General features: G+C 56.4%; 2 protein-coding genes across 2 annotated transcripts; both read right to left on the bottom strand.

The window, feature by feature from the left end:
* Positions 1-2,623: 2,623 nt before the first annotated feature.
* On the bottom strand, positions 2,624-8,841 carry LOC123348664 (signal-regulatory protein beta-1-like). Its single transcript, XM_044986256.1, has 4 exons — positions 8,717-8,841; positions 4,315-4,653; positions 3,568-3,673; positions 2,624-2,798 (listed from the first exon to the last, which is right to left on the bottom strand). Exons 1-4 carry the CDS (start codon positions 8,787-8,789, stop codon positions 2,780-2,782), a joined length of 537 nt encoding a protein of 178 aa, XP_044842191.1. The 5' UTR covers positions 8,790-8,841; the 3' UTR covers positions 2,624-2,779.
* Positions 8,842-14,477: 5,636 nt separating this feature from the next.
* On the bottom strand, positions 14,478-20,874 carry LOC123348913 (tyrosine-protein phosphatase non-receptor type substrate 1-like). Its single transcript, XM_044986613.1, has 6 exons — positions 20,802-20,874; positions 19,316-19,660; positions 17,701-18,015; positions 16,735-17,085; positions 15,965-16,072; positions 14,478-14,613 (listed from the first exon to the last, which is right to left on the bottom strand). The coding sequence occupies exons 1-5, from the start codon at positions 20,872-20,874 to the stop codon at positions 15,969-15,971; spliced, it is 1,188 nt and encodes a 395-aa protein (XP_044842548.1). The 3' UTR covers positions 14,478-14,613; positions 15,965-15,968.
* Between the last annotated feature and the right edge of the window lie 2,989 nt (positions 20,875-23,863).

Raw genomic sequence — 23,863 nt, forward strand, 5'->3', positions numbered from 1 at the left:
AAAGTCCCTGGGCAGATTAGACAGACGTGAAGGTGGTCAGTAAAACGGTTCCCACCGCGGGGGAAACACTCCCACAATCAGAACCCAGACTTGCACACTCTCCCGGCAGCACAGAACCAGCAGGGTCCCGGGAGATCACGGGCTGTAAGAGCAGATCACGCTGCAGTTCTGCTCTGCAATACGTCCCGTGACAATGAAGGACTCTGCACATCTGGGGGTGAATTCAGGCATCTTCAGAGCAGCTTATCTTAATACAGAAGTAAATGCAAAAAATGTCCTGCCTCCTTAAGACCCAGAGGCAGGAGGCTTCAGACCAAGGCTCAAAGCAGCAGAAAAGGCACAAGAAATCACTATAGATGGTCTGTGTTCCCTGTTCCCATGTCCCAGAGCTCAGCCCAGTATGGCCACCTCCAGATCTGATGCTGCTTAAAGGAGAGGCTGGGGTCCTGACGCACCCCAGAAGCAACCTAAGCCCCAGCATGAGCACCCAGGATGGACCTTGGCTGTTGTTTCATTTTCACCTTATTTGGGTTTTTATTTCTCACCAGATTCATTTCCTCATCCCCATTCTACCCACATCAGGCTATGACACCGTTTCAGTTACCCGAGGTGTCTGCGGTGAATTATTAGTGCTCCGATAAGAGGGGTCTCCAGTATGGAGGGAGCTGTGGTAGAGATTACACAGCCCCCCACCCCCAACCCTCTCCACACACAGAGCTCCAAACCTTTGTCAGATGCTCTCTGTGGCCAGGGGGACTGTGCTGCAGCCACAGCTGACCTGGCCCTCCAGGCAAGCAGGATGAGACCCATGAGCAGAGGGGAATCGTCTGCACATGGGCCAAGGGCGTTTCATCCCCCAACCCCATATTTTCTACCCACTCTTCTTCCATCCTGGCCCCTCTTGTGGATGGACACCAGTCTGCTGCAAACGGAGCCAAACCCTGAGTCCATGAGCTCCTGGTTCTGGGCAGAGATTGGTCCCTGATCCTAGCTCTGGGTCTCTCAGGTGCAGGCCCATGTCTGTGCCCCTTCTGAGGCAGCGGGACTCCACAGTCTGCCTGCCTCAGACCCCAGATCCAAACCCTTCAGCAGGGCAGGAAAGCACCTAGCACAGGCTTAGCAAAGGAGATTCTCACCCACGGCCGTGCAGGGGTCATGGGGGGTGTGTGTTTGTTTTGAGCACAAGGAATGAGGAGGGCTGGTCACCCATAACCCCCACGGGACTTGTCAAAGCCGCAGTATTGCTAAGCCCCAGCATTCAAAACATCCTGAGTCAGACCCCAAAAATCAGGAGACAGCTCCCAAAATTATGAGATTTTTTTTTAAAAAGATGAACGGTTTTTGAGCTGTCTTCTGATTTTTGATACCCCCACCCCATGTGTGCGTGTCACGTAGTGTTGCCAGTTTATAGCGGGGGATACAATTTTGGCCATTGCATCCTGACAACAATTCATTCCATGTGCCAGCCCCCACATCAGCTCTGCACCCCCAACCCCTCCTCAGTTAATATCGTGTCCTCCAGCCCTGACCTCTTCCCCAGCCCATCGACTCCGCCCACTGAGCCACACAACCCATTCTGCAGCGCCCGGTGCCCCCAGCTCCACACCAGTTAGTCGAGTGGCCCACAGCACAGCAGGGGCACTTTATAAGCAATACAGACAGCAACACACTGATCAGCCATTGCATTAGCGCCTCACTACAGACACGTCACTCAGGGGGCGTTAAGGTCGCTGCTGCACAGAGCGACCGCCGGCTCCCCAGGGCTTTCAGGACTGTGGGCATCAAACCCAGATCTCAAAACACTAGGAACCCACACAGGTCCCCACAACCTGCACCCACAGAGAATGCTTGATGTTGTCCTTGACTGACTACATGGGAGAATTCGCCCTGCCCCCGCGGGAGGTCAGCCCGAGGCTCTGCGTGTCCGGGTAAGCGCCGCTCTCTTCAATGTGTTTTTTTTCAAAGGGAAGTGATTACCGAGTTACCCGCTGCCCGCTCCCGAAGGCAGGAGGCTCCAGCCAGTCTGAAAGTAGCAGGAAAGGTGTAATAAAGCTCCCTGGATTGTGAGCTCCCTGCTCGCATCAGCCCAGTTGTGCACAGTGCATTTGTTCTTCGGAGGTTGCCCGGAGCAGAGAGGTGGGTGATTAATGGGGAGGGGCGGGGGCACTTCCATTTCTCACACTGTGTTGTGATCCCCACAGTCAGGCCCAATGGCCTGTTCCCAGAGAACGATATCGTTTAAACCCCCCTCTCCAGGGTGCTCCCGAGATTGGTCGGGGCAGACCCAGCGGTAACAGCCCGTGACTAGTTCTTTCCAGTCAGGTCACAGGGTCACATCTGCAAAACGCCCAGCTCCTGCCAGCCCAGGGGGCAAGAGTCTGAGGCTCAGGGTTGAACCGCAGGACTCAGGGGCGCTGCTGCGGGGCCACCGGGTCACAGCCACACCGTGTGTTACACAGGAGTAAATTGCATTTCCGCCCCTCTGAAAGGAATAAAATCAATAATTAAATTTCTCTTGTTTGCGCTCTGCTCCCTGAAGTGCAGGTCAGTGCGGACGGCGCAGAGAGACGGGCGAAGGGCCCAGGAGCCAGGTCAGGAATTCCCTGTCGGCTGCTCCATCAGGAGGTGGGTGAGTTTGGCGGGTACATCCCATCAGGCCTGGGCTCCCTGCCCGACCACCAGGGTTCACTGCAGGTGCATCCGTGGTGGACTCATTGCCTGGCCTGCGGGGACGGAGGTGCAGACGGAGACGTTGGCAGGCAGCGACGGTGCGAGAAAATCAGGAAACGGCCCTCGGGCTGCAGAAGGAAAGAATCCAGCTGATGAAGGAGGAGAGTCAGTCAATGACCCTTCCCTGAGCATTAGCCCGGCCCAGCCAGGAGCCCCCAGGGGAAAGTGCCACCAGCACCTCACATCCCGAGCTGGAGAACGTCCAGCCGGTAAATCATCGTTAGCCTGGTAGCGGAGGTGTTAATTCTCCAAGGCCCAGTGCTCCTGCCAACTCCACCGCAGCCCCGGGCTGGCTGCGTGGCAGGGGAGGAGTGCAGTGGGCCCAATCCCCCTGCCACTGATACCCCCTAGCTGCTGGGACAAACACAGGGTGGAGGGTCCTGCTGCCACTTCTGCCTCTCCGGTGGATGGGGGGAGGACACAGCTCTGCTGCTGGCCCTCGGGGGAAGAGGCTCCTGCTGCCATTCCTGAGCAGAGGAGGGGCCCTGCCACTGCTCCCAGGCAGAGGGCACGGGGCCGTGCCATTGCTGGGGGGGGGAGGGGAGCCCCTGCCGGCCAAGACACCCCCCAGCCCAGCCCAGAACACACCACAGCTCTTGTGCGCAATGTGACTAAAGCCTGGACTGCATAATGCAGCCCCGCCTGAGCCAGTTACTCTCCTCTTCCCAGGAATCACTTTCTCCAGGACGGAGGCCGCCCACCAAGTCGGGACCCCAGAGACATCCAGAGCATAACGCTCCCTTCCCTGGGGGCTTTGTCCCTGGGCTGCAGCACTAATGCCGCTCACGCTAGTTCCCGTGCTCTACCCAGCGCTAATGACAGAGAAGCGACAGGTACCCTGTGCCCATCGTGGAGAGGAAGGAGAAGAGGAGGAAGGCGGCAATCAGCACCTTCTCCAGGAAGAGCCCGATCCAGAGAGCTGGGCTGGCGAACGGCCACCTACCTGCGGTAGAAAAGTATCAGATCAGCAAATGGACGGGAGCCCCTTGGGAGTTTCTGTGAAGTGTGAGAGTGGGACCTGCTCAGACCCCCCATCCCCACCCGGCAAAGCACAGACTGGAGAACTGCTGGTTCCCAGCCACCCCGCGCTCCCTCCTATGCCCCTGCCCCGGCTCAGGTCAATCTGAGCCTGCATCTACCCCAGCAGGGGAGGCTGAGACCCTCACAGGCCCGTTTGGCTGGAGAGATTTGCAGAGAGAATTAACAGTTCAGTCCCGTACGTCTCCCCCGTTGGGAGGAAAAATAGCAAAAAGGGTCCCCCCCGCTGTGCGCGGCTTCTCTCTCTCACACACACACACAAGCACTTGCTGCTCAGCTAGGTGAGGGGTGAGGGGTGCGGGGGATGGGGGGCAGGAAGGGGGAATCTCCAGAGCAAATCCAGAGCTAGAGCAGAAATTCCCCCTGGTCCTTCCTGTACTGCAGCCCCCGCCTTCCATAGAGGCGTAAGTCTCCCCCTGGCCCCACTTTAACACCGGCTCAGTGAACTCTCCGGTTAGTGTCTGGGCTGAGCTGGGTTGTTTCCCTCCCGCCCTGGTACCAGCCCCCGGTGGGGAGGGCGTGTGGCTGGGGGGAGCTCGCACTCACCGCTCACAGACACGGCCGTGCCAGCGCCGGAGCTGATCTCATCGGGTCCCGACCCCTCCTGAAACTTCACACAGTGATAGGTCCCGGCATCCTCGGGGCGGGTGTCACTGATGTGGATGGTGAAGTCTGTGTCAGAGGCACTCACAGCCCGCGTCACCCGGAGGAATGATCCCGTCAGGTCATAAACGAGCTGGTGGCCACTGCCCGAGCCCTTGAACCACTTCACGGGTCCTGGTGGAGCGAGCCCAGTCACAGAGCAGCTCAGAGTGAGAGTCTCTCCCACTGGCACCGACACGTTGCTCCGGGGCTGCAGCAGCTGGAACTCCTGGGCCCCGGCACCTAACACAGAGAACAGGCCAGGCGGAGAGCGGAGAGAGAGACATTTAGTTTGGACAGCCTGAGCCGAGTATCGGGGAGCCATGCTACTCTGTTGGGTGCCTGAGTCTGAGCCCTGCTGTTTGAGAGACTTGTTCTCACGTCCACCTGGAGCTGGGAGCCCTGCACAGGTGAGAGAATTACTGAGGGAGACGGAGCTCATGCTACAGCTCGTGTTCAGGGGAGACGTCTGTGATGGGTTATCCCCGGTGCCACTTGGAACTGGGGTACCACTGAGCCCACCTAACCCACCAGCCTGGGTGTTAGAAGACTGTGAAGTAAATAGGGTAAAGACTAAACAATAATACCACAGCAAAATGAAAACCAGCCATCAAGTGTAAGGTGTGTAAATAGTAGTAAACCCACCCCATAGTGTACCAGACAACCCGGGCCCATTATAATGGGAAGCCTAAACACTAGTGGCCTATAGCGATAGGCCAACGGGTGTGAAGGGCTTCGGAATATGCTTGCTTGTTTAGCCCCGATAAACCCATCGCGTTGCCTGCAGACTGGACTCCGGACTGTTATTTTCTGGCAAACTGTGTCTGGGGACTGAGAGGGAGGAGGGAGCTGGACCCCCACCAACACTGGGCTCCTGTTAACTGTACTGCTGTGACAAGCTCCCGGTCTCACGCTTTCACCACCACACGTACAAGTAGGGAAACACCCAGCTGGTGTAACATGCAAACTGGCTTTCTGACTAGCCCCTGCATGGCCTCTTGTTGGCATCCTTTCATCTGCAAGAGATGGTGGGAACTGCAGCCTATGATGTAGATGGTTTGCAATGTCTCATGTGACTGAATAGGCCAATGTGAGGTTTGCATGATCTTTGGCAGTTATTGCAAATGTCTGTGTCTGGGTTGGGAGCTGCTTGCTTCCTACGGGCTCTTTCCTCTTCAAGCTTTGGGGGGTCAGCTTCTATCATGGACTTTCATACCCTGATGGAGACAATGGCGCCACTTGTCACGATCACTTGCCAAAATTTCCCACTGGTCAGGATCAATTCCAAATTCCTTCATATCTCACTTGTGTGTGTCTTTCTAGTGAAGCTTGGGATGTCCTGCTCTGAGAGCTCCCCTTACAGCATGTCCTTGGGTATGCGTCTGTCTTCCAACCTACTCGGATGGCCCAGCCAGCGCAGTCGTCTTTGCTTGAGCAGGGCTGTCACACATGGTAAATTTGCCCTTTGAAGAACCTCTACATTGCTGACTTTATCCTGCCATTTGGTGTTGAGTATGCGGCGTTAACAATGGAGGTGGAAGGCTAAGGTACTCAGGTGCACATCCCCTTCTAGAAGATAAACCCAAAATTGTCTTGTCTTGCGCTGCACAGAAAATTATACAGTGTAAGCCCATGAAATTCACCCCCTCCCTCAATGTGGAGAAAGATTTGCACAGCTTCTCCCACTCCCCGCCCGTTACAAATTCCACAAACTGGTTTTAGAGAAAACAAAAAAGTTTATTAACTACAAAGGATAGATTTTAAGTGATTATAAGGGATAGCAAACAGATCAATGCAGATTACCAAGCAAATAAAACAAACATACTAGCTAAGCTTAAGATACTAAAGAAACTGGTTGCAAGAAGTAATTGTTCACCCTAAATGCTGTTTTAGGCAGATTGCAGAGATTCTTGACGGGCAGCTGTACTTGCCTGCAGCTTAAAACTTCAGATATTTCATTCACAGACTAGTCCTGGGCTCAGGTCTTCTCCCCTCTCCCCCTCAGGCTTTGATTCTTAGCTGTTTGCAGCAGTCATCTTGGGTGGGGAGGCAGGGAAGAATGAACCACGATTGTGACACTCCCCTGCCTTAAATAGGTTTTACATATGGCGGGAATCCTTTGTCTTCCAGTGTGATTCCCACCTCCCAGTCAGTGGAAAAATACTCATATTATTATGGAGTCCAGTATCAGGTGACTTGATCTCATGACCCTGCAGCCATAACTCACAGTTAGTTTGCAGAGTCTCCAGGAAGACTTCTCTGTGGGTGATAAACATCTTCTGAGACCTATTGTTTTCTCTAATGGCTCCTTTCTTCACAGCAGTCATGGAGACTGATTGCATTCTGTCTGGGGGCGTTCCCCAGGTGTAATTGATACATACTCAATATTCCTACCTTCAGATACAGAAATGATACATGCATACAAATAGGATAATCACAGTTAGTAAATCAGAACCTTTCCCATGATCCCTCACATGACCCATCTCGCAGAAAATACATCCTAGATCTGCTACAATCATATCATAAGCAGATCTCTATGACGAATATGGGGCGTCATGTCCCAGTGTCTCCTAGAAGAGCCGGGTTTGCAGGGCTGAGGCGAAGCACGGCTCAGCCACCTCTCCCAGACTCACTCACACAGAGTCAGGCTCTTCAGTGGGGATTTGAAATTAAAATAAAGACGTCCCTGGCTCACTGCAGAAATACAGGGAGGGATCTCCCTGTGACGAGGGCTTCCTGGTGTGTCTCCTACACATCTAGTCAATGGCGAGACAGCAAGATTGCCAGCCCCAAACGTTAAAAATATAAATCACAGGTCAGGTCCCCAAAATCACGAGATTGGCTTAAAAATCGGGAGATTAAAAATAGATATGCGGGGAGGGCGGTATTTATTTTCTGGGTTGTCAGCCTGTAGGGCACACTCACCTCACATTCTCCAGCTTCTCTCCACAAGGAGGGCGAGAAACTTAAGTTAAAAATAAACTTTAAAAAATGTTAAAAAATTAAACACAATAAAAAGCAAAGAACACTATAGAAAAGCAAAGCAAAGCTGGCAGTTTGCTGATTCCAGCAGCTAAGAAACACTCCCAGTATTGCGAGACTCACGATAAACTCATAATAGCTGGCAACACTGAGACTTTGTGCCCTTCACAGCCTAGCCCGAGGGATCAGATTCCCCAGGTCGCTGACCGGCTCCTTCAGGAGTTAGCAAGGGCCTCGGCAAAGGGAATCTCTACCCTTTCTGACCGTTCCCCATCAGCGCCAGGTTATGGGGTGAAGTGCTGCCCGGGGTTACGGCACTAGCTGGAAGCCAAGAGCCAGTGGCCACAGCTCAGCGGGGAAAGAAGGCAAATGCTGGGGTGTCCAGGGCTAGGACAGGGGCTGGGCCAGCTCTTTGTTCGAAGTGCAGTTGAATAGCCACGGGGCATCCTCGCCATTAGTCAGAGCACTCAAGGCAATGGAGGACTGTGGTGAGCTGGACAAAGGCACTAGAATGCTCCACACCCGCAGATCAGACTCAGCGCGCATCACTACTTATTCACTGTGCGTCTGCACTGTGGGAGCACGTGGGAGTCTCAGCCACAGCCCGGGACCCCGTTGTCCGAGGTGCTGCGTGAACACAGAGCAGAATGACGGGCACTGCGCCAGAGAACGGCCAGGCTGAGTCTGTCTGCACTGGAGCTGGAGGGCGGGATTTCCAGCCGCAGGCGACATGCCCCCACTAGCTTTGATTGAGCGAGTGCCCTAAAAAAAGCCGTGTAGCCCTGGCTGCACTGGCAGCAGGACGGGCTAGCTCCCCCAGGACGTACCTCGGGTTCCTATGGTGACACACCATTACTCATCTCTCAGTGCAAACCGGAAGGAAGTTTAAAAACTCCATGCTGGTGGGTTACGAGCTAATTTGAACTGCCAGGAGGAAAACAAACTGCAGCACTGTGGCTAGCCAAAGGAAGCCATTGCTCTCTGGGCAGCAGCAGTCAAGAAAGAAAGAAAGAGGAAATCAGATGCTGTTAAGCAGGGATCAGACAGTAACGCAGGGAATGCTGCCATGCCACTGTGGGAAAGGAGAAATAGAAAAGATCCATAGACGGGCAACAAACTTTAGCCTAGACGGTTAGTGCCCATATGGGCAATAGATATGTTGGTGGGTAGCGTCTACACTTGTGGTTTTGACCTTTTTTCGTTTGCGGGCACCCCCAAAAAAATTTCGGATGGAAGTGCAGAATCCTGCGGAAGTCTTAGACATAGTCTGCAGACCTACAGGGGTCCAGAGCGCACAGGCTGAAAACTGCTGTTCTACACTCACCAGGGATCTCCAGGAGAAGGACCAGCAGCAGGCATGGAAGAGACAATCCAGACACTTGGGTTGATGTAGCCATTGTGATGGCAGAGGGGAAACCTTTCAGCCTCGCTGCCTTTGCCCGCTCTCCAGTGTCCGTGGAGCTACTGCGAAGCTTACGGCTCCAGCTCAGAGCATCCCCTACCGCAGAAGGAAGTAGATTGCGATAGTGATGGCTCCAGCTTCCAGATTTGTTCAGACTTAACTATTAACGTACTTTGCGTCTCACAGCAAAGCAGTTGCTGTCCCACGTTCTTTCATGAAGCTTCACTTTCTCCAGTCCTTTGCCCTCCTCGATATAATGGTCCGATGGGGCCAAAACTGCAGAGATCTCATGACATGAGCCCCTCTCCCAGATCAAAACCTGGTCCATGACATGGGCCTTTTCCAGTCCAGCTCAGACATGGAACTGAAACTGCAGGGGCAAGTCTGGATCCAGAGCTTCCAGCCTGAAACCCCCATTCAGTAAAACCAAGCCCTTGGACTCAAAGGAGCCCGTCTGGCCCATCTCTGATTGTCCGGGTGCATGAACACATGAGATGTTCGGGTTGAAATCCCGCTTGATTTGTGCCCAACCAGCTCCTGCTTGAATGACCTTACAGGTAGGGCAGGCACTGAGAGGGTTAACGATCTGCGTTCGTTTCTCTTGGTTTCCTGTTGTGACTTCCCAGTTCCCTGAGCCTGAGCTCAGCCCTACAGCCCCACAAACCGCTCTCTGCGCACTAGGCCTGTGGGGATTTGCCTGGCCTACAGCCATCACTGGCATAGACAGGCCAGATTGCTATGGGCGCTGGTGGAACGTCCCAGCTTTGCCCGTCTAATCCAGTAGCTAATCCTGCATGGGGACGGGCTCCGGTAGCTCCCTACGGCCAGGGACGGGCTCCAGTGGCTCCCCGCGGCCAGGGATGGGCTCCGGTAGCTCCCCACGGCCAGGGACGGGCTCCGGTGGCTCCCCGCGGCCAGGGACGGGCTCTGGTAGCTCCCCGCGGCAGGGGACGGGCTCCGGTGGCTCCCCGCAGCAGGGGACGGGCTCTGGTAGCTCCCCGCGGCCAGGGACAGGCTCCGGTGGCTCCCCGTGGCCAGGGATGGGCTCCGGTAGCTCCCCACGGCCAGGGACGGGCTCCAGTGGCTCCCCGCGGCCAGGGACGGGCTCCGGTGGCTCCCCGCGGCCAGGGACGGGCTCCGGTGGCTCCCCGCGGCAGGGAATGGGCTCCGGTAGCTCCCTGCGGCACAAGCAGCACATTGATAGAATTACAGACACACACACACCCCCGGCCAAGAAAAGTAACCCTAATAAATCAGCATACCCCAAAGTAACAGGCACATCACCCCCACTCCTACTCCATCCCTTCCCCAAGGCCCCACCCTGCCCTACCTCTTCAGGCCCCAGCCTGTTCCTGCCCCCACTCTGCCTTGCCCCACCCCTTTGTGCCCCATTCTGCCCCCTTCCCCAAGAGTGCCCCGCCCTCGCTCCTCCCCTCCTGCACACCGTGGAACAGCTGATCCATGGCAGGTGGGAGGCACTGGGAGGGAGGGGGAGACGCTGATTGGCAGGGCCGCCAGCAGGTGCGAGGTGCTGGGGGGAGGGGGTGGCGCTGATCTGGGGGGGCTGCTGGTGAGTGCTCAGCACCCACCATTTTTTTTCCCATGGGTGCTCCAGGGCTGGAACACCCCCAGAGTCAGTGCCTATGCAGGGAGGTGCTGCGTGGGTGAGCAGAGAGCCCTGTAAGGTAATATCCGGGTACCTACCCACGGGCTTCAGGGTTGTCTTTACCGTACATGCCTAACCAATGTCTCTCCATCTACACTAGGGAGGCGTGTGGTGTATGTGCCCTGCACACCGTCGAGCGGAGTGTGCCGTGTAGACCTACCCTAGAACAGTGCCAAGTGAGTGCAACCCCTCGCTAACCAGCGGAGCAGCACCTCCCCACGCTGCATGCCCAGCACGGAATGGGGCCCTCTGCGCTCCCCGCTCCCCAGGGTCATTGCGTAGGGATCAGAGCCAGGGCCGGCTCCAGACCCCAGCACGGCAAGCAGTCATGCCTGCGGGAGGTCCACCGGAGCCGCCGGACCAGCCAACCGTCCGCAGCTGCGGGAGGTCCAGCCGAGCCGCGCGACCAGCGGACCCTCCGCAGTCATGCCCGCGGGAGGTCCGCTGCTCCCGGGACTCCGGGGCGTCTCCCGCACATGACTGCTTGGGGCGGCCGAATATGTAGAGCCGCCCCTGCAAAGGCTCCACGTTTTCTGGATACAACACAGTGTGGGTGCTTTAGAAATAACACCTGCAAGAATGAACAGTAATAACAGCAGATGAGCCGCTGTGTCCCTGGTCAATAACAAACACTACACTGTTGTTCTTATAGGAGCCTTCTAATCCCCAGGACCTTCCGAGATGTGGGACCCCGAACATCTCAACTCGTATGTTAGGAAAACACACACACACACACGCACACGCACACACACACACACACCCAGCTGGCTCAGTGGCAGATCAGTCAAAGGACTCCGCACGGCTGGGGGTGAATTAAAGCATTGCCAGAGTCCAGAGTAGCAGAAAAGCCACAACCCAGCACTGCACATGGTCTGTGTCCCACCTCCCCGGTGCCCCAGAGCACAGACCAGCATGGGCACCTACGGGATCCGGCCCCACCCACTGCCCTCAGGGACCCTCTCCAGGCCGCCTCGGTGATTGGCCAGACCCAGCAGTAACAGCAGGGCACTATTTCTCTCCAGTCAGCTCAGAGGGTCACATCTCCAAAACGCCCAGCTCCTGCCAGCCCAGGGAGCAAGCGTCTGAGCCTCAGGCCAGACCTGCAGGACGCAGGGGAGCTGCTCTGGGGCCACCAGATCTCATGGACACACAGCGTGTTACACCCCCGTATTCCACATATACTAGTTTTGCTCTCGGTAGTGAAGCTCAGCACAGACAGTGCAGAGGGCTGGGCTAGAACGGTGGTTCTCAAACGTTTTGTATTGGTGACCCCTTTCGAACAGCAAGCCTCTGAGTGCGACCCCCCCCCCTTAGAAATTAAAAACACATTTTTATATTTAACACCATGTTAAATGCTAAATTTAAACCCTGTTGCTTAAAATGAATTGACCTTTTCCCACTGCTTTTAAATTAAGCCTAAAACACATTTTTATCAAATTAAATATATAAGCAGAAAAGTTATTTTATTGTACTTGACAGCTATGAATAATCTGAAGCAGCCAAAAACCAGTGAGATGGATGATGCTGTTTACTTGACACAAGAAGTTTTATTCTTGGTGTTGTTTTAGAAAGGGCGCATCTGAGGTCGTCCTTCACATCAAGCCGGCTTCGAGATTTTGTCTTTATTGTGAGAAGGCTGGAGAATCCACTTTCGCATTTGTAGGTAGTGGGAAACGGCAGAAGGACTCCCAGGGCCATTTCAGACACCAGTGGGTATTCACTTGCACCTGAGCACCAGGAATGGTTTGGAGGCAGCTGTGTGAATTTTGCTTTCACTGCATCATCATTGATCATGTCAACAAACTGTTCCTGTGCGTGAATATCGTCAGTGGGTAACTGCTCGGCTGTCACACTGAACGGGGTCTTCACCAGGGAATGAAGAGCTTCTGGGAGCGCTGGGAAGTAGTGTGAGAACTCCTTGTGAAGGGCTCTCAAATGGTCACTGATCGCTGACTTGAGAGCACTATCAACGTTAACTTCCTCCTTCTCGCTGAACGAGGAAAGTGTCAGAAACGTGCCGGATCTGTCTGTGTCCAGCTTCCTGCACCATGGATCCAACTTCATCTTTTAAGGCTCTGATTTTTTTAGTCAGGTCTATTCATGTTGAACATTTTCCCTGGAGCGACAGATTGAGATCATTAAGGCTATCAAAAATATCAACTAGGTATGCCAAGCAGAGAAGCCATTTCTTGTCACTCAACTTTTTGTTCGGCTCTTGTTTCTCTTTTCGCAGGAAAAAAACTGCTATCTCATCGTGCTAGAAAGCCATCAGACTTGAGTGTGGAAAAGCAGAACTTCATATTCACCACCCATTTCATTGCAGAGCTCTCGAAAGAGAAAACTATTCAGAACATGAGCTTTAATGTAGTTCACTGCTCGTATGACAACATCCACCACAGCATTGAGGCATATTGGCAAGGTCTTTGCAGCTAGAACTTAACGATGGATTCCACAATAAATGACAATCACATTAGGTGAGACACGCTTTCCCTTCTGCTGAAAGCCAGACCGTGCACCCATCGTTGCTGGAGCACTGTCATTACAGATACCACAAAGATTTTTCCACTCAGTGCCATTGCTTTCGAAAAAGGCATTCACCTTATTGAAAACAGCCTGGGCTGTTGCAGTTGTTTCAAATTGTTCACAGAATAAGAACTCATCCTTAACATCCCCAGCATTAACATACCATACGAATGCCATCAATTGTGCGCAGTGAGTAACATCAGTAGTTTCATCAAGTTGCAGACTGAACATACTGAAAACAGAGTGTTTAATTTCGTGCACAACTTGTTTTTTGATATCTTCAGACATCTCACATATTCTGTGTTTCACAGTATCATTAGACATGGGAAGCATATTCCATTTTTTGGACGTTTTTTGGCAGTTTCATTTCCAGCCATAATATCTTTGCATGCTGGCAGAATAAGCTCCTCACATACTGTACGCAGCGTTTGGTACGGGCCATTCCTAGTGACACATCATAGGCCTCCACAGCTGAGGACGTTTGCTGTCGGAAACTTCCATCAGCATCAAGCCTGGCCTTCTTTGTTGCTTCTTCTCTACATTTGAAAAAATCCATGTTTTGATTTTTAGGCTCAGGATGTCCAATTTCCAGATGTCGCTGCAGTTTGCACGGTTTCATTGATTCGGCAGAGAAGACTTCTCAGCAAATGACACATTGCAGTTTGTCAATACCAGAGGTGATGATACTGCTGGTAAAACTGAGTTTAATGTAAGACGGATACTTTCGTTTTTAGCGGTTTTAGCAGTACAGGTGGCCATTATTTTCAGGAGAAGGTTTGCGCTCATGTATCTGACAATTAATAAAGTACCTGTTCAGCTGCTAAAGAATCAAACCTTCTAATGTTGTCTCAATACCAGGACCAGCCATAGAAAAAATGGTGCCCTGGGCAAACTTCTATTTGGTGCCTTTTCTCTGGAGGTGGAGTGGAGTTGGGGGTGGAGCTGGGCTGGAGGTGGAGCGGGGATGGAGGCGGGGCTGGGAATGGATCAGGGCTGGAGGAGCTTGGGGCTCTGAGGTCGGCACATGGTGAGGATGGTGGCTCACAACCAAGCGCCCGGCCGGGCTCACAGCGGGTGGCGGGACTCGGGGCTCACAACCCTGAGTGTGGCAGGGCTGGGGGTTAACAACCTTGTGCCTGGCGGTGCTCCCGGCTGATAACCCTCTGCACGGTCAGGCTCTGCCTGACCACTCCAGTACAGGGGTTGGGGGTCACTGCGTCCTGGATGCCCTGGCTCAGGGCTCACAGCCCCACTCCTGGTTGGGGTTGGGGATCACAACACCGCACCCGGCCAGAGTCGGGGCTCGCAGCCCCGCATGGGAGTGCGGGGTCGGGGCTCTCGGCCCACGCCAGGGTTGGGGCTCGTGAGGCCCCACACAATTCGGTCGCAACCAACAGGCTAAAAGGAGCAGGGAGGCCGGTCAGGATTCCTTCCAGCGGCTTCGCAATCAGTAGGCATGAGTGAGTGGTGGGTACATCCCATCAGGGGCCTGGGCTCCATCTGATTGGCCAGCAGGGGTCACTGCAGCTCCACCATCCAGGGACTCGTTTCCTCCACTGCGGGGACAGAGGCTGCAGACAGAAGTTGGCAGGTGGCGACAGTGCGAGAAAACCAGGAAATAGACCAGGGGCTGCAAAAGGAAAGAATCCAACAGGTGAATGAGGCGAGTCGGTCAATGACCCTCCCCTGAGCATTAACCCGGCCCAGGGAGGAGCCCCCCCGGGGCAAACTGCTCTAGTTCGCTCCATGTCAGCCCCCATCACGCCCTGAGCTGGGGGTGTCGGGGAGCAGTCATCCCACGCTGCACGTCTAACCGAGGGGAGATTTACCCGGGGCTCTGACTCTCCTGAATTTCCAGTGACTGTGACAAGCTGGTACCTGAATTCCCCCCTCCCTAGAAAGGGGAGGGTCCCTCCAGGTCAGGGGTCCGGACCGGGGCACGACTATTAGGAAGCGCAGAGAACAGCGATGCTGGAGTGGATTCAAGCTGTATCTGTGGTGTTCCCCGAGGGACGGTGCCACCAGCTCTGGGCTGAGGATCAGGCTGAGCAGGATGGAACGAGCTGGGGGTTTGTGTCTTTGAGGCACAGATCCGGGGACCTGGGCAGCAGTGCCAGGGGAGGCTGGGTAACAGCAGTCCCAGGGCTCTGGAACTAAGGAATCGGGACAATAACCATGAATGGGTCACTGGGATGCTCTGTACAGACCCGGCGCAGGAGAGGGTCAGGGACCCGGGAATGCCGGGCCCTCGGGCTGGAGTGGGACTCTTGTTCTGGAGGGTGAATACCCTGGGGCAGGATTTTCAGCAGCGACATGGCTGGGACAATGCACCTAACATGAGATAAAGAGGAACTGATCCCCTGTGTGTCCCGGACCCAGGCCCCTGCAGGGCTCCCCCGACCCGCCTGGCTGTTTGGGGCAGAGATTCCAGAGCTCACCAGGGCCCTGGACTGCGTCCCCCGGGGAACCTGCCCCAGCGGAACCCAGGAAGCATTTTCCAGATGGAGGGAGCGTGTGGGGAGGAGGCTGCGGGTGGGCAGGAGAGGAACAAAGGGGCTTCTCTGTGACGGAGGCGCAGCCAGTGCTGGAAAGCCTGCCCAGCCCCGCCAGCTCGCCATGGAGCTCACCCTGAGCCAGCAGGACCCACTCCATGGGGCTGAGCCATTCACTTCCCACTTGTACCCAATCTTTGGGGGCTCTGATGCCCGGTGAGAGCAGCAGTCAATGCCCAGGGAGATGTCACCTGGGGATGGGGCCATGTGGGCTCTAGGAACTGGACTGGGGCCCTGAAAAAACCACTAGTGATCTGGGCTGGCATCACACTGGGAGGGTCTGTATCCTATGAGCAGCCCCAGAGACATCCAACCCCACAACACTGACTCCCTATGAGCCTTTAACCCTTCCTGCTCTGCTCCTGGGCTGCAGCATTGCAATCCGCTCCCTCTGGCTCCCAGGGGAACTCACGGAAAAGCTGCATTTACCTGGTCACTGTTTACTTCTCAGGAAGAGGAAGAGGAGGAAGGCGGCAGTCAGCACCTTCTCCAGGAAGAGCCCGATCCAGAGAGCTGGGCTGGAGAACGGGCTCTGACCTGCAGTGTAAATCAGATCAGCCAATGGACAGAAACACCCCACGGACAAGAGAACGGCCGGTTCCCGGCCATCCCGCCCTGGCTCACACGCACCTTTATGGGCTCCGAGGAAACTGGCCTTCCATGGGGCTTGGCGAGTTCCTATCTGTGAACCGTGGGTTGGCAAATGGCCCCTGCAGAGTTTGCACAGCTCTGCCTGGCAGCTGTATCCACACGCTGCTGGCTGGCCCCAGGGAAGCCCAGACTCTACAGTGGAGACCTCGAGCTTTGCAGAGCAGGAGAATAAGGACTCAGGAGCCACCTGCACTTTTACCCAAAAGCCTCAAATCCCCGAGCAGTGTCGGAGTCCTGGGATCCCCAGCTCTGCAGCAGTGACCATGTTCCAGCCCCTCTCTAGGGACAGTCACACCCTGCAGGGCTACACAGAGCATCTGCCCTGGGCACAGAGTGCGGCCAGTGACATTTCCTGCCCCCCACCTTCCCCCTCCCACTCCGCCCACGGGCCCCAGGAGAGCCGAGCCCAGCGATAATCCTGGAATAAAAGAGTGGCTGTTACACTGAGGGGCTCCCCTGGCGGAGATGGGCTGAAATGGCCCCTGGGTTCAGCAGAACAGACCTGGCATTTCCCAGCAGTGCAGGGGAGGGTTCGGCTGCACATTTACCTGTATCACATGAAGTGGGATCTTTACCTGGCTCAGCAGGTGACTGGGAGAATCTCAGCATCTCGCAGGCACCGACTGGGGGCTGGGAATTGTGCACAACCCGACAGGTGAACGCAGACTGACTCCTCTGCTCAGTTGCTTTGACCTCCAGGGAGCTCTGGAGCGTGTACGTCCCGTCTGGATTCTCAGCCAGGGGGGAGGATTTTCCCAGATCCATCTCATTTCCGTTCTCCAGCCAGGTGAGACTCGCGTCCTTCGGGTAAAACCCCTCCGCGCGGCAGGTGAACGTCACAGACTCGTTCAGTGCGATGGGCGCCGCTGGGTCAGTGCCCACTCGCAGCCTGGGTGGAACTGAGAACACAAATACCCTGCGCTTGGCATCTACAGAAATTCTCCTTTTCCTGCTGAGTTACAGGGAAATTCCTGGGCTGGACAGACTGACCTTCCCATTGACCCCACGTCCATCCACCCTCACACCCAGGGCCCTCCCTGGAGCACGTTCAGCTCTTGCTGGAATCTCTTCTTTATCCAGGCCCCAGTCACAGCTGGGGGAGGCTCAGGGAAATTCTTTAAAAACCACCAGAATTAGCAGAGGGGAAAAAAATGTTTCCCACGTCCCCACTTTCCCTCCCCTACCCCCCTGGACAAAGCGCACAGCGGGCTGGGTAACTTCAGCTGGGGGGTGGGATCTGACCGGGGTTCAGACCAGGACAAACACCCTCCACACACACCCGACCCTTCTGGGCCGGAGCAGGGCACTTCCTGCCCCAGGGAAGGGGCTCTGCGTTCTAAGGGCCTGAGGGTGAGAGACGGGCACAGGGCAGAGACTGGACCCGAATCTGGATTTCAGTGTCCGACCCCCACAAAATACCCACCCGAAAGGGACCCAAAGGGCGATGGGTCCATCACAGCCCCCGCACCCCCCAGTGCGGAGCCCCCAGTGCTCAGCCCCGGCTGGGCTCCTACCTCGCAGGGCAGCGCTGAGGTAGTAAGTCTCACGCAGGGGAAACGGGGAGGTGCTGTGCTGTATCCGACAGGTGAGCTGGGAGCGGACGTCTCCTGGGGTCAGCCTCACCCCCACGGTGCTGGACATGTTATAGGAGACACCCCCATTTTCAGGCTGAACCCAGGTCTGGGGGTCTGGGAGTTTGGCCCAATTTTTGAACCAGGTCACATTGATGTCTCTGGGGGAGAATCCTCCTGACGTGCAGGTGAAATTCACTGAGGGACCCGGCTCTGCCCTGCCGGGGGGGCCGGACACGGACGGGAACGACGGTCTGGCTGCAGGGAGAAGCGTTTATCAGTCAGATCCCTCTGCGACTGAGAGCCCATCCCCCGCCCCACGGGCCCCACCTCCCCACAGGGACAGCCTGAGAGCAGGGGAGCCCCAGCCCCTGCCCCTGCGCAAATACAAAGTGTGTGGGGGGGCAAGGCTAGGAGGGTCCTTGCTGGGGCTGGGGAAGGGTCATAGGAAAGGAGGGAAAAACATCCCAGTAACCCCATGGCTGCAGCCGAGCCCTGTGCCCACAGCCAGAGCCCTGCGGGGGATGGGGGCGGGGGGTCGAGTCAGGGCCGGCTCCAGACCCCAGCGCGGCAAGCACGCGCGTGGGGCGGCCCTTTCCCGGGGGGGGGCGGCAGGCTGGGCCGGCGGACCTGCCGCAGTCACGCCTGCGGGAGGTCCACCGGAGCCCCGGGACAACCGGACCTGCCGCAGGTATGACTGCGGAGGGGGCGCTCGTCCCACGGCTCCAGTGGACCTCCCGCGGGCATGACTGCGGACGGTTCGCTGGTCGCGCGGGGACCTGCGAACCGTCCGCAGCTGCGGGAGGTCCAGCCGAGCCGCGCGACCAGCGGACCCTCCGCAGTCATACCCGCGGGAGGTCCGCTGCTCCCGCGGCTCTGGGGCGCCTCCCGCGCATGACTGCTTGGGGCGGCCAAAAAGGTAGAGCCGCCCCTGGGTCGAGTAGATTCACCCCAGGACTGGGTCTGGCCGCAGCTCAGTTCTGCCAAGGAAGCACAAACTCTGTGCAGCTGCCCCAGCCTGCCTGCTCCTCGCTCCCTGTCTCCGTGGGGCTGCCCCGGGCACTGGGAGGGGGGGAGAAACCCCCGGTGCTGGGAGCGATTCCCCCGCGTGGGTGAGTGTGAGGAGTCACAGCCGGTTCGGCTGGAGGCTGCGAAGGGCGGCAGAGCCCCCCCGCCCCCCGCCAGCAGCTGCGGCAGCGCCTTCTGGGGGGACCGAGTGAGAAGAATCAACCCAACACCCCCCCGCCCCGAATGCACCACCCGGCCAGTCACCCCCCACTGCACAGCCTGGCGCATCTGGCACTTCGTTTTCATTGGGGGGGGCAGCGACCCCTGGGGCTAGAACAGAAATTTCTCCCTCTTCCCCCACATCCCCCTAAAACCCACAATCCCCCCCCCCCCCCATACAGGTGCTGGTCTCAACCCAGGTCCCGCTTTGCCGCAGTCCCGGTGGGAAGCGCAGCTCCCCGGTCAGTGTCTGGACTGAGCTGGGTTGTTCCCCGCCCGGGTACCAGCCCCCGGTGGGGAGGGGCGTGTGGCGGGGGGGGCTCGCACTCACCGAGCACAGACACGGCCGTGCCAGCGCCGGATCTGATCTCCTTATCGCCTCCCGACACCTTCCTAAACTTCACACAGCGATAGATCCCGGCGTCCTCGGGGCGGGTGTCACTGATGCGGATGGTGAAGTCTGTGTCAGAGCCACTCACAGCCCGCGTCACCCGGGGGAATGATCCCGTCTGGTCATAAACGAGCTGGCGGCCACTGCCCGAGCCCTTGAACCACTTCACGGGTCCTGGTGGAGCGAGCCCAGTCACAGAGCAGCTCAGAGTGAGAGTCTCTCCCGGTGACACCCACACGGTGCCCCGGGGCTCCAGCAGCTGGAACTCCTGGCTCCCCCCGGCCCCTGGAAGGAGAGAACGGGCCAGGCTGGGCGATGCTGGCTGACAAGCCCCAGTCCCGCAGCAGCAGGGGGCTGAGTCCCACGCCCGGCCCCGCTGGGTGGATCCTGCTCCCAGCCCTGCCCGGAGCCGGGCCCTGCCCGGGGAGGGGCTTTGCCTGCCCGGGGAGTAATTTTGTGTCGTTCCACAGCGACCCCTGCAGGCTGCCCCGGAGCCGCGTTTCCAGAGCTCCGCCCCGGCTCCTGGGAGCAGGCAGGGCCCAGGGAGCTGTTGCGCTGAGCGTGAGCGGGGGGCCGGGGCAGGGACAGAGCCTCAGGGACAAGAGCCCTGAGCCTGCGCTGCTCCAGCCACAGAGAAGGAGCTTCTGGGTGTGTCACTTACTGCCCATTAACGGGGGGTTATTTTGCCCCTGGGTGGCCCCACACAGACGTGGCACCCGATGAAGTCTGAAAGCAACACGATTTAAAGGGAGAAAAAGAAATATTTTTAACCCAGCTCTAACCAACCTGTGGAATTCACTGCTGCAGGATATTGTTGACTCTAATTGCTCAGTAAGATTTCTACAAAAAGATCAGACCTTTATAAAAAGAAGAACGGCCCCTGCACTGATACCAGCTGGGATCTAGTTCAAACACTGTGACCGGTTCTCACACGCCAGAGCACAAGCTGAGCACAAACTGGAGGCAGGAAGTTCCTCTTGCCATATAAAATACACAAGGGTTTATTCCTCCTTTTAGAGCCGGGGTAGGCAACCTATGGCACGCACGCTGAACGCGGCACACAAGCTGATTTTCAGTGGCACTCACACTGCCTGGGTCCTGGCCATCAGTCCAGGGGGCTCTGCATTTTAATTTAATTTTAAATGAAGCTTCTTCAACATTTTAAAAACCTTATTTACTTTACATACAACAATAGTTTAGTTAGATATTATAGACTGATAGAAAGAGACCTTCTAAAAATGTTAAAATGTATGACTGGCATGCGAAACCTTACATTAGAGTGACTAAATGAAGACTTGGCACAGCACTTCTGAAAGTTTGCTGACCCCGGGTTTAGAGCATCTGGAATTTCCCTCCGTTGCAAGCAGCAAGAGAGCAGACTGGACGGCTTGTGCCTGCCTGGGCAGTGTCTATGTTCTACACTCACCAGGGATCTCCAGGAGAAGCAGCAGCACCAGGCATGGAAGAGACAATCCAGACACAGGGGTCGATGGAGCCATTTTGTTGTCAGAGGGTCGACCTTTCAACTCCGCAGCCTTTGCCAGCTCTCCTCACTATCTCTTCGGACAACGAAGTTTGAGGTTCAGGATCAGACCATCCCCCAGTGCAGAAGGAAGTGGATTGCGTTAGTGACATTTCCTGCTTCCACCTCTCTGCAGACTCAGCTGTTTTTCCCCACCATTAATTTTACTTCTCACAGCGAAGCGGCTGGTGACCTGTGTAGCCTCACGTAATCCAGCCTTTGACTGCCATGACCTTAAGCATCCAGGCTAAGGCTGCTGGGGTACTGAAGGGTGGAGAGAGGGGCCCTGGCAGAGGGCTGCTCTTTGGGAAGGGAATTCCCTGACAGTGTTGAAATCTCCCTCCCAAACACCAAACCAGAGCATTTACCAGCCACTGCACCTTCAGAAACACTGTCCACAGAGACGTCTGAAAGCTGGGCCCGGAGACCCCTGTTCTGGAGCTAGTCCCTGGCTGTGACTGCTACCAGAGAGGCTCCTTCAATACACGTCTCAGTGGGGGGACGGCACATGGCCACTCCCGGCACCTGATCTGTTAATTAGAGATGGGCTGGGCAGGGAGAGGGTGGATCTGGATTAGGTCTAGGCTGGAGTTTGGCTTTGGGAGTTAGTTTGGATCCAATTTGGCTGAGAGGAGAAAGAAGATCTGTGCTAAAAGAACTGGACTGGGATCCGGGAGACATTCAATTATCTGTGACCTTGGGGAAGTCGCCGAGTCCTTCAGGGCCTCAGTTCCCATCTTGAAATTGCCTTTGTCTGACTTGGCTAGTTCGATGGTAAATTATTTAGGGCAGAGAATTGTGTCGTACACTGTGTTTGTACAGCACCTAGCACCATGGGGCTAGATCTCAGCGCTGTGCTCCAGACTGTACAAATAATCCTGATAATCGTTAATAAATAAATGGAGGCGGCATTAAACCATGCCCCCTTCAAATATTCGCGTGGGTTAGAATTTGAGAGTCTGGTTTTGATTTTGTCCCATTTCTAGTCTTAAAGCTCCATAAACCTCTGCTCCTCTGAGTTTTCATCTCTGTGCTTCTGGCATCCTGTTTGCATAGGTCCTTGGTTCTGAGCTGCTTGTTCGATTATATCTGCCATGAAACACTCCAGCGAGTACCCAGCAGCCAGGTGACGGGTCTCGGAAGTGTCATCGCGAAGGGTGTGACACAAGGGCTTTGGGTTCTGCAGCCATAGTGCAAGTTTCATCAATTTTCAAAAACTGACTCCCCACCCTCCAGCCATGAACATCCACCCCACATCCGGGCCCAGACTCTGCACAGCCTGCCTGGGACTTACCAAGAGAAACAGCCCCAATGGGCCAGATCCAAACCTTCTGCCATAAACTCTTGTGGGGGGCCCAGGGAACTGCCTCTAAATTCTTCTGTCGGGGGCAGAGGAAAGAGTGGCCTTTGCCCCACACAGAAGCAGCAGGGGGTCTGGCCCCAGACATTGTGGAGCTCGCAGTGCCCACCAGAAGCCAGGGCCATCAGCCGGAAAGCTCTGTACGGCTGCACCAGCCCTAGGGCCCTCCGCACCTTCCTTCAGCTCTCTGGCAGGGTGACTCCAATGGCCCCCACTGCCAGGCCTCCCTCTGCCAACAGCTGCCCCTGGGTGCCACTAAAGGGAGGCAGGTTGTGTTGTTACACAAATTTCTCCTGCCTCCTCACAGCTGAGCAGAGGCAGGAGGTTCCAGCCAGAGCCCAGCATCACAAGAAAGGCACAAGCCAGCACTACAGATGGTCGGGGCTCCCTGCTCCCATCGTCTCCATGTCCCAGAGCACAGACCAGCAGGGTAACTACAGGATCCAACCTTGCCCAGAGCAGAAGGCGGGTGCTTAACAGGGGGGACGGGGGTGCTGCGAATCGTTTCATTTTCACCGTACTTCGGCTTTCATGTACCACTGTGTCTTCTCCTCCCTCCCCTCTCACAGTCAGGCCCAGAGGCCTCCTGCAGGAGGAGAACAGGGTTTAATCAGGCTGCTCCATCACTGGGCCAGGGCAGACCCACTAGACTGGTTCTCTCCTATAAGTCCCGGTGTCACGTCTGCAAAACGCCCAGCTCCTGCCAGCTCAGGGAGCAAGAGTCTGAGCCTCAGCGTCGAACCCGCAGGACTCAGGGGAGCTGCTCCGGGGCCACTGGGTCTCACAGACACGCCGTGTGTTACACCAGAATCCTGTGCCTTGTACCCCGTGTTCGAGCTCTGCTCCCCGAAGCGCAGGCCAGTGCAGACAGCGCAGAGAGACAGGATGAAGGGGGCAGGGAGCCAGGTCAGGGGTTCCCTGTCTGCTGCTCCATCAGGAGGTGGGTGAGTTTGGTCCAGCTCATCAGACCTGGGCTCCATTGGCCTGGCCAGCGGGGGTCACTGCAGCCCCATCCATGAACTCATTTCCCAGACTGCAGGGACGGAGGCGCAGACAGAGAAGTTGGCAGGCCGCCAAGGGCATAGGCGCCGACTTATATGGGGCTCTGGGGCTTTAGCCCCATGAATAAATCCCAAGCAGGGGCTCTGCCCCACCAATGTTTTTTCTCCCCTGCTTGGAGCGCCCCCCCGCCGCTGCCGCCGCCGCCGCCAGGGCTGCCCAGAGCCCTTTAAATCCCAGCCGCCGCCGGGAATCAGAGGGCTCTGGGCTGCCTGCTGCAGCGGGAAGCCCAGAGCCCTCTGATTCCCGGTGGCGGCTGGGATTTAAAAGGCTCTGGGCTCCCCGCGGTTGCAGGCAGCCCAGAGCCCTTTAAATCCCAGCAGCGGCTGAGATTTAAAAGGCTCTGGGCTCCCCGCGGTTGCAGGCAGCCCAGAGCCCTCTGATTCCCGGCGGCGGCTGGGATTTAAAAGGCTCTGGGCTGCCCGCCGCGGCGGGGAGCCCAGAGCCCTCTGATTCCCGGCCGCGGCTCGGATTTAAAAGGCTCTGGGCTCCCCGCGGTTGCAGGCAGCCCAGAGCCCTTTAAATCCCAGCCGCGGCCGGGAATCAG

Source organism: Mauremys mutica, chromosome 13 (assembly GCF_020497125.1).
Source record: "Mauremys mutica isolate MM-2020 ecotype Southern chromosome 13, ASM2049712v1, whole genome shotgun sequence".
NCBI classification, from domain to species: Eukaryota; Metazoa; Chordata; order Testudines; family Geoemydidae; genus Mauremys; species Mauremys mutica.